We start from the raw sequence: 10,561 nt of genomic DNA, 5'->3' as shown, positions 1-10,561 counted from the left end.
TATATAAATATATATACACAAAGCTGCTGCGCTAGGGACACTGGGGGTCAAAAATGTATTGGTGACCCCAAGCGCTGCACACTCATTCACATAGATATTTAACTGTTGCTTGTGACGATTGTAATGCAGAGGTTGCTGAAGTTCTTTACTAATTGTTTTCCTTTACTGCAGTTGTAGGATGTACAGGCCAACTGTTACATTATAGGTAGAAGATGTAAAGGAAATGTTCAACACCTTAAAGGAGAAGTATTGGGAGAGTAAAATGTAGTTTTTCCAATGGTTTGAGATTGGGGTGTGACACTGCACCCGTCACATGTCAGCTCCATAGCTCGATCACAAACCGCTGATTGCTCAACTCACAGCTTCTCCCTGCGGAGAGCGGTGACTGCCATTTACTGTTCCCAGCAGGGATTCCCAGCAGGGAACAGACGGGAGGAGGTAGGCACAGTTGGATCTGGTTCTACAGAGGCAGAGCCAGCTGTGAATCAGACAGCGGGGTGGATCACGACTATATTGTGGGGATCTTAACTGGCTGCAGCGCGGCTCTGCGCTGTTGGCATATAGCGGGCAATATGCTGACTTTGGGTCACAGGAGGAGATTAGTAAATGTTCTCCCCTGACCAAACAGAGAACTAAAGCCCAAAAAAGTTTGGCTATAGTTCTCTTTTAAAAGTACCATATGTTGCAGTTGTAGTGGGACTTCCACAGTAATGTCTGAGGGAGGGGGAGGTACAGCTCTAAAACAAAATAATGTCTTATTTCAGTATGCCCTGGACCCAGGGGGTGGGCAAACTTTGGCCCTCCAGCTGTGGTGGAACTACAAATCCCGTTGCATATGTTAAAGCTGATCTCTAGCCGTTTGTCTGTCTGTGTTTAGAAATACTGTATGTTTTTTTTCTTCAGATTTAAAGAATGAACAAAAATGCAGTTTATTTCTTTCCTCTGTCTTGCAGGGTGATCTCTCTCTTAGATAAGAACACATTAAAGCTTCTAGCAGAAAATGAACGTATTGGGACATTCTTTCCCCCTTTACAGGAACGCCTGTTGGAAGCGCACAGAACCAGTACAGGGAAGGTACATTGTATAATTCCATCAGTATCTATATACTTGTATTACGTCTGTTACATTTTAACTTACAATCGCATATCGAAGGGCTGACAGGTCTTCTTTGGTCGCTTGAAATAGTGAATGTACCGATGCTGTTATGTGAACATCAAGTGCTATTTGTGTACTTCTGCTCATTATAGTTTTTGTTTGGTAATTTACCCTCAAAGGACCACTTTTGCAAATAATGTCCTATTTTGAATAAATCTTGTTAATCCATGTAATGAAATTGTCGGTTTACAAATATTTATTTCTGATTGTTGTTTTCCCCCTCATTTACATACTGACCAAGCTGTCCAATGACAGGGACCAAATGTAACATTTCCCTGGGTGCATAAATGGGTATTGCACTTTATGCAAGGTCTACTTTTTAAATATTCCCCCCACCCCATGCTAAAGTGATGCATAAACATTTTAAAGAATCACTTTTGGGTGTGGGAAAAATGAAATATACATGCCTTTCCTTTGGCTTCCTTAGTAAATTGGGTGATGTCATCCTCCTGCCAACAAGAGCCAGGGGAATAATGATTACTCTTGCAAGAAGGTTCTGCAACACAGTGCTGGGAGTGTATTCTCATGGACATTTGGGCTACTTTACATTCTCCAGATGTCTGCAGAAGATGTCACCCTCACATAGGAGCCGCAGGTGACAAAAATCCGAGATGCTTTTTTTTTCTGCAATTTACCTACATGCTTCAACAAGGAGAGATTGATCTTTCATGTTAAGGTGCATGGTCCATTTTAAGCAATTGCAGCAATTTATTTTCACAAATAATTTTTTAAAAAAATAAAATGTGACCAATAAAAGAACCCCCATGTCAAGGTCATAGTTTCTGAAGGCCAGTCACTGCCATTTTTGCTAGACATTTTGCAACTTGGTCTGAATGTCTGTGTCGAGAAATATATAAATATGATAGTCATTCATTAAAGAAGAACTCTGGGATTTTATTGCAGCATTTCCTAGCTGCGGCGCGTCGGGTTATTCCTGCATATTGGAAGTTGCCCACTGCCCCTCCGCTATCCCTGTGGTTTAGTAAAGTTAATGATATGCGGATGGAGGAACTCCTGCCCACTGACGCTGATACTTTAGATCGTTTTAATATTCAATGGTCCTTATGGATTCTATTCTTGGACTCCGATGAGCTTCCTGTGATTTTGATGTCGTTACTCAGTATTTATCTCCATCGCTGTTTTTCCTTCCTTTTTTTTTCTTTTCTTTTTTCTATTTGTCTCTCTGGTCCTGCCATCCCCCTTGCTTTCTTCTTTTTCTTTCCTATCCTTTTACTTTTATCTGTTCTTTTTTTTTTGTGTGTTTTAATGCCATTTTTGAGCTCAATACCGTATTATCTCGGTCGATACTTGCTTGAAGCATTTATCTCTCTATGATCTGATTGTGCGGCGTCCTTTTGTGTTTTCCATTATGACTTGTTCTATTGTTATACTCTTCTTTTTTTTTTTTATATATATCTTAATAAACCTGATTTAACTATAAAGAAGAACTCTGGGGAGCTTAACTGCTCGTTTGTATCTAGGTGTTTAAAAAACCCATTATAATCACCCAGACTGCAGAGCCGCCTCCCTGCTCCTGTCACTGAAGCGTGTCTCCTCGTCCGTTGCACAGATTAAATGTTCTTCACGTCTATACACTTGTATAGAACCTGATGACACAAGGATTCGTAGACCGCTGCAGCCCTAGAGGGGGGAGAGGCTCTAGGGACCGGTCTAAGAACAAGCCAAATCGGATGAGTATAACTTTTTTTTTTTTAGCATCTAGATGCAAACAAGCGGTTAACCCTTGCAGTGGGTAGGGTAGTCCTGCTGCAAGGGTTAATAAAATTTTGCCCCCAGAATTCTTATTTAAAGCTCCTTTTATTGAAATGTAGCTACAGTCATAAATGTGGTCAACAGAAGAGATAATGAAATGGTTAGCCTTATAGGAGTACCTAACCAGAATAGTAATGTCCTCTCCAGAGGGATTGGTTATTTATGAAGTTCACTTTTGTAGAATTCTTGAGATTTAACTTTCACAAATCCTAAGTAGGTCTACTTAAACTTAACTTGTTTTTCTGTTTCAAAGGTATCTCTTCTGCTTCCAGCAACCCTACATTCTGTGTCCTTTCAGCCAGAAACCGATAATCGTTCTAACTTTCCTAGTGATCGTTCATTCCACATTTTCAAAAAGCAAAGGTGTGTTATATTCCCTTCATTATTTGTCTATGAATTATTGTGGGTGTTGACATGTTAATGTTTTTTTGTTTGTACACATTTCAAAGTAAAAAAAATAACATCACATTAAAGTTTTCTTTAGTTAATATAACCCAAAGTATGTTACTGCCTTCTACATACAGTCTCATATACTTTCTAGAGATGTCTTTTATGAGTTGCTGCGTGAGTGGGAAGATTGCCATGAAAAGGCTGACTGGGATTTTGAGCGTTTCCTGGGCAATAAGATCAGGTATGAACATTTTGTATATTATTCAGTCATAACATAATAACGCAGCTATATATTCTGAGCTAATTTAGGTGAAATGATGTATGAGGTTTAAACTAAATTCCACACAGTGTGTTTGGGTGAGAAAGATGGAAAAGAAATGTCTAGCGGGCTGGGAGCAGTTTAGGAACAGTTGTGATCCAACCTCTGCTTAGGAGTCAAAGATTTCCAGTGTTCTCTTTATGGATTCAGCAGATCACTGCATAAGAAGGTAATTGGTGAGGCACCAGACTTATGTGTATGACCAAATCTGAATACTCCCAATGTTCTATGCCACTGGTGAGCCCCCAGTGCTGCAAGGCAGAAGTGCTAACCACTAAGCCACTGTGCTACAATATTTAGAAATATTTTAATGGGCTTCTGGTCTTTTGGGAGCCTACTTAGGGTTTTGCAGATTTCACATGACAAGCTGCTGTAATATGTTGTGTTCCTCAATTAACACTAATCTCCTCCTTTCTCTCAGGGCTATGATGTTAAACTTGTCCTTAGCTTCTAATCATAGTCATTTTGCAAGATTATTTCAGAAGCAACTTGTGCAGGTAAAACGTGATTTCTTTGTCTCTGTTTTTCACAGTCCGCTATGGGATATATTTGGGTGTATGCTAATTAATAGATATTGCTCGACTTTTATCAAGAAATGTGATGGTTCTGTCAGACACTTACAGGGTTATTCACAAAATGGTGAAGAGTTTGGAGAACGCAGAAGTGAACAATCTAGGACAACATAGCTGAACTGGAAAGTGAGCTGAATTGAAGAATTTTTCCAAATCGGATATGTTGTCCTAGATTGTTCACTTCCCCTGCCTTCTCCAAACTCTTCACCCTTTTGTGAATAGCCCTGTTGGACTATTTTTTTTTTTATAGTGGCCCTGTATGACCTCAAAGGTAACTGAAATCAGAGCTAGGGATGTACCGATACCACTTTTTCAAGACCAAGTACAAGTACTGTCCCTCATGTACTTGCCGATACCAATTTCCGATACTTTTTCTTAAAGGCACATGTGACATTTTTTCGAAAACAATACAGACTAATGATTTTAGGGCAGTTTCTCACCAGTGCTGCGTGCATTGGAGGTGACAGGTTCTCTTTAAGGTGACATTAGAGGTCTTTTAGACCTCTAGTGTCACCTTTCTACTTCACTGGATTCACTGAATGTAAATACAGCAGGCAGTGGCTGGGAGCAATAGCCAGCCTGCTATTGGATATTTTAAATTGCAATAGCCAATAGCAGGCTGGCTATTGTACCCGCCCACTGCCTGCTGTCAATCAGCAAAGGAAGGAACTGAAGACAAAGTTCTCAATCAGGTCCTCTCTGCTGAATGACAGCAGGAAATGGGTGGGTACAATAGCCAGCCTGCTATTGGCTATTGCAATTTAAAATATCCAATAGCAGGCTGGCTATTGTTACAAGTGTCCATTCCTTTTCCACTTGATGAAACTGTTTGCTTTTGGTGATGTAGCTCAGTGTCAGCTGTCCGTGCTCCTTATGTGTTTAATAATGCCCTCACCAGAGGTACACAGAAGTTTTCCCTGTCAATGAAAGAAGGCAATGTCCGTTCTGTCCGTAGGCAAGATTTACAGCTTCTCTCCTCTCCTCGCCCGTGAGCACACTGAACGGACAGTCTTTTCTTTCAATTAGAGTGAAAACTGCAGCGTATGTCGGGTGACTGCATTACACATAAGGAACACGGACATCTCACACTTTGTGATATATTACCAAAAGCAAACAGTTTTATCAAGTTTAAAAGGAGGGGACACAGAGGAGCAGCAGCAGCTAACGTACAGGGAGGGGGGCAACGGGGGATTTCACAGTCAGCCTTTTCTCCCTTCTCGTGCTGGCTACAGTGGTCTTTGAAAGGGACACAGACCGCTGCAGCCAGCACCAGCAGGGAGAAGAGACTGTCCACACAGAACACTTACCGTCCGCCACGCTGTCACACTTCCGTCCGGACAGGTCAGAGCGGAGAGGGAGCCTAAGTTTGGTGGAGAGGTATTCCGGGGGAGGGGCTATAGGGGTCAATGGCCGAAGCTAGTTAAAAAAAAATGTAAAGGGCCGGTATCTGATCTATGCATCGGGGCATTTTCAGGAGTACAAGTACTCCTGAAAATGCCCTGTATCGGCCCCGATACCGGTACTAGCATCGGTATCGGGACATCCCTAATCAGAGCCATTTAGTAGGACCATAAGATACTAGACCTTACCTGAAGCTTTACAGGAATGTTTTCCAAGGTGCCATTGGGAATATTCTTTGCAAATAGTGACTGCCTGTAAGTCAGCATTACAGCACCCATTCTGTGACATTGCTCAGGCCCGACAGTTGGCTCATTTGAATATAACATAGTTCATTAAGCTATCAACAACTCCATTTCTGAGTGTTGTGAACCAGTGGCAGATAAAATAGATTTCTGTATGATACAGCCCAGTTGCAATATTATCTTTTGGGGTCAAATTTGAGAATATGTTGTTTGTGTGTTTTCTAGTCACACATCATAATTAAAAATATATTTTTTTAAAATATTTCTTACCTTTTTAGATGTTTTGTTGCAGCAGGCAACATGAGTAAACTCAGAATTTTTTCTCCATCACAGTGATCTTTTCTTATAGAAAAACATGAAACTGAAATTTGAGGATTGTGTTTCTCTCATTTACATACATTGCAGAAGCCAGGGTTATAATCCTTTAACTGTTTGTTAGGACAGGCAGTGTTCAAATCTACTTACTAAGCCAGCTCCGTACAGACAGGTTTAAAAATCCTCACAAGCTCTCCTAACATTTAAAAAAAAAGCAAGTAGGAAGTTTAAGCCTTAAGAAACCAGAACACAAATAAAAGCAATTTAAACTGCAAATAGCATGTTTAAAAGTTAGCTTATGCTATGTGAATGGGAACATGTAACAAATGTAAAATAGGTGATATCCCACTTTGACTGCGAAAGTGGAAAGTGTCTTTGACATGATCAGGAAATGCTACACATGTTTCTACTATATATATGTCGCAAGCAAAAAAACAAAACCTGTTGCTGGAAAAAGTATGAGCCACTTTATGACAGATTAGAGCGCTTTTTGGCCCCATAGAGTTCAATGGGAAACTTTGTGCGACAAAACGCTCGGGTGTGAGCAGGGGCAATAGAAATTAATAGGAATCCAAGTCTTGAGCGGTCTGCCGTGCTTAGCTTTGAGCGACAAAATGCCTAGGTGTGAACGGAGCCTAAATGTACCTTTTGGGTATTATGAATGGCACACAGTGGTTAAAACGCTTTTGAGTCCTTAGTTTCATTTTTTTAAACCATGGGAAAATGTGCATGTTTTGTTTAATATTGAAGAGTATTATGTTCTAATACTATATGATTCTTTGTTAGCTGTGTAAGGGACCGAATGGAGGAAAGGTAACTGCTGGAGTTGGTGATAACCCTGATCAGGACCTACTCAATATGCTGGGATCTGACAACCTGAACAGACTGAAACAACTGCAAGAAAGATTTGTGGCCCCTCAGAGTGTTGGTGGCCCCTGCCCTCCCCCTTCTTTTCCTGGGTACCAGGAATTCTTCAGAGACTTCATACTGAGTGCAGGAAAGTAAGTATTTGTCAAATAGTTACTCTGCATTTTAGCAGACATGCTAATGTAATATTTTTAGAATGTGAGGTCAGAAAAGGTAGCCTGCATATATATCTTAAATGTGTTAAAATGTTTGCTTTACCATGGAAGTTTTTTTTTATATGCAGCTACCAGTTTAATCAGCACCTTATGGACAGTCTGTGTCAGGAAATACAAGAGTTAGATGCCCTTTCCATTGTGGGATATGAGACTACAGATGGGGAATCGGATATGGATGAGCAGGTGAGCATTTTATGCCTGTTGTCCTTTTTTCTTTTTTTAATTCTTCAAAACATCTTTATTGGGTAGATGCAAAATACAGCAGAAAAGTCACAACTGAACATCATTACAACTCGGGCAATATACACAAGTAATCAGGGGTCACCATTATTGTTAGTATATTATGTAGGAATCCTATGATCACACACAATATAAAGTAGAGCAAGTTTGTGAGAGAGATTAGGATCAAAAACAGTGTATTCCTTTTGGATATCACTTCATAAAAAAGCAACAGTGAAGACATATCCTCCCATATTGAGAGGATATGTAGAGCAAGATGAAAATCTTGTAGCTGCATATATTGCCTATAAGGCAACACAAAGCCAGAGGTGGAGAAAGTGGGAAGGAAAAGGAGTGGAAGGCAATGGGAGCAGAGGGGAAAGGGTGACCATCCAACCCCTGTGAGACTCGGTAAGCACACAGCATAGGAAAAAAACTCCTGGTCCCACCCCAAGGGGCAGTCATGAAGCAGAGTTAGACTGGCCCCGAAGATATGAATCAGTCATTTGAAGAAGAGCCAAGTGCCCCAGGTGGACCCAGAACACCCCTCATAGTTGAAGTCAGGTCCTCCATTCGACCGATATCAATAATCTTCTCAAACCACAGGCGTAAAGTCGGGGAATAAGGCTGATTCCAAAATAAGTCGGGTGGGCGCGAAGGGTGGGAGGCAATGAGGTAGAAAGCCCAAGAGTGAGGTTAGGGAGTCCTCTTCTTCCATGGAGACCCAACTTTTTGTATGCCGATGAGAGCACCAATCCGCCAACCTTAACTAGCTGGCTTGCTTTGTAATACTTGCCCATAAACGGAAGGTCTATACCCCTGTGACATTTCGGAAGGGTTATGGTACTGTAGCGAATTCAGGGGGGGGAGTGTGTGCCCAGAGAAACATAGTGAAAAGGCGTCTTAAGTGGAGGAAAAATGTCTGGGGGAGCTTAATATGGAGGGCCTGAAAGCGGTACAAGAGTCTGCGCAAAACAGTCATCTTAAGAAAGTTGCATCATCTAAACCAAGGACGTGTCAGGGAATGACAGGAAGTCAGGTCCTATGTAGTCGTTTGCTAAAGGGGGACAAAGTTAAATTAAAATCTGTTTCAGTCTGCTAAATTAATATAGGTACCTTCTTGAGGAACTGGCCAAAATTCGCACAGTGGGTGCCGCTGTTTTGAGCCATATTCCTCAAGAGCCTGAAGCAGAGAAGGCACAGATGCTATGGGTACTAGATATGAAAAAGATCAGGTCATCTGCAAAAACTGCGAGCTTGTGTTCCCCGTTCTTTTAGTAATACTCCGAATAGACTCTTGTGATCTTATGCCACACCGAAACGGTTCCAACGTCAAAATGAGTGAGGAGAGAGGACACCCCTGCAGCATACCGTTAGAGATGGCAAAAAAGTCAGATCTGGTGTCATTCACACAGACTGCAGCAGAGGGCCTAGAATAGAACGCAGAGATCCACTTAAAGCGGACCTTTACACTCAAAAATCAAATTCTACCAATGCATCCCTCTATGTATGATGATTAATAATAACATAGACATATTCAGGTGTAAAATGCTATGATTTTGAACTACTTACACTTGCAGAGCATTCAATTCCTGCTTTGAAAGTGCAAATAACTTCAGTTTGTCAATGCAATGCACACTGGTATTGCCTTGTCATCAGCAGAGCATTGCTGGGAAATCACATCTGTGATCTCAGGGAAAGGCATTTCCTCCCCTGGGGTGATGTGCATGGCCTCATGTCCTAGTCACATGTGCCAGAAGTCCAGGAAGTGAAACGAGAGCTTGTAATCTGCCCGTAGTAAACATGGCCACTGTCAGCAGACTGGGGAAGAAAAGAGAAATAAGGTATGTAAAGAATATAAAGCCTCCAATTATCTAGAAGTATGTGTTTGTAGATTGTCATTACTAAACATTTCCGGGTGTAGTGCAGGTGTGACCCCAGCCTTATACTGGCTAGACTAAGCACAGTGAATTTGATTGGTTGCTATGGGGTACTGCTCCTCAGAATTAGGATTTCTTTATACAACCTTTTTTTTTTCATATTAAATGTTTATTAAAGATTTTCAAAATATAACAAAAAACACACATACAATACATTAAGCATACATTAAGACAATCACATTACATACGATATCTAAGGTAAAAGGGGGGACAAGAGACGCAGGGATACAGGGGGGTGGGGGTTGATCCCCTGGTCGGGGCGCTTTTGGAGTAAGCGTGGTGCGATATGCGCATTCAGGCATGTGGCAAAACAGTGCATAACAATACAGTGATGGGGCCCCTCAATGGAACTTGGCAATTATTTTACCGGAAGCGTAGTGTGTTAGGGTAAAAGACAATCGCCAGTTTTACAGAGTTACTAATAAAAAAAAAAATAAAATAAAATAGAGTAACCGGTTTTAAAGCAGACCATGACCAAGTCGTGTGAAAAGTGCTATATGTATCCTTACTAAAGTGATGGAGTTCTTCCATCAGACGCAGATGGTCCACCCGTGTCAACCACTCTGCCACCGTGGGTGTTTGGTTTGAGCGCCAGTGTGTGGGGATGAGAGCTTTCGCTGCATTGAGCATAAAGGGAATTACCGATCTCTTATATGAACGCATTGAAAGGGGGTTAAGATGGAAGAGGCACAGCCAGGGGTCCATGTGTGTAGGTATACCGCTAATGGTGGAAATGAGACGGGTGACGTCCCCCCAGAACTGTTGTATGTGCGGGCAATCCCACCATAAGTGAGCATACGTGCCTTGAGCTCCGCATAATCTCCAACACAGCGGGGAGTTTGCCCGGTTGATGGCATGGGTGATGGTGGGCACCTGATACCACCTCGCGAGAAGTTTGAAGTTAACTTCCATCATATAGCTATCCGTGGATGCAGAGGAGCACATATGCAGCACCTTGGACCTTTGAGAGAGGGATAAGGGTGTTCGGAATTCCTGTTCCCATTTCCCAAGGTATGACGGGGGCTGGTCTCCAGTGATTCCCGACAGAATCTTGTAAATGACAGAGAGACCATGACGTGTGGGAGTCGGTGACCCCAATAATGATTCGAAGGGCAAAAAATTACCTCTCACTCGTAGTGGCTTCGGGAGAGAC

At 41.7% G+C, this 10,561-nt stretch overlaps 1 protein-coding gene across 1 annotated transcript in view; it reads left to right on the top strand.

Moving 5' to 3' along the window:
- The window catches only part of CDAN1 (codanin 1), a 47,599-nt gene that overhangs the window by 22,849 nt on the left and 14,189 nt on the right, over positions 1-10,561 (top strand). The window contains exons 7-12 of the mRNA XM_018564894.1: positions 954-1,074; positions 3,182-3,291; positions 3,470-3,559; positions 4,059-4,134; positions 6,954-7,168; positions 7,318-7,432. Coding sequence (XP_018420396.1) covers positions 954-1,074; positions 3,182-3,291; positions 3,470-3,559; positions 4,059-4,134; positions 6,954-7,168; positions 7,318-7,432 — 727 coding nt within the window. The remainder of the gene's footprint in view (positions 1-953; positions 1,075-3,181; positions 3,292-3,469; positions 3,560-4,058; positions 4,135-6,953; positions 7,169-7,317; positions 7,433-10,561) is intronic.

This window comes from Nanorana parkeri, unplaced genomic scaffold, assembly GCF_000935625.1.
Source record: "Nanorana parkeri isolate BGI_ZX_2015 unplaced genomic scaffold, ASM93562v1 scaffold791, whole genome shotgun sequence".
NCBI lineage: Eukaryota > Metazoa > Chordata > Amphibia > Anura > Dicroglossidae > Nanorana > Nanorana parkeri.
Note: the sequence above shows the minus strand (reverse complement) of the source record. Positions and strands in the feature narration are given on the sequence as shown.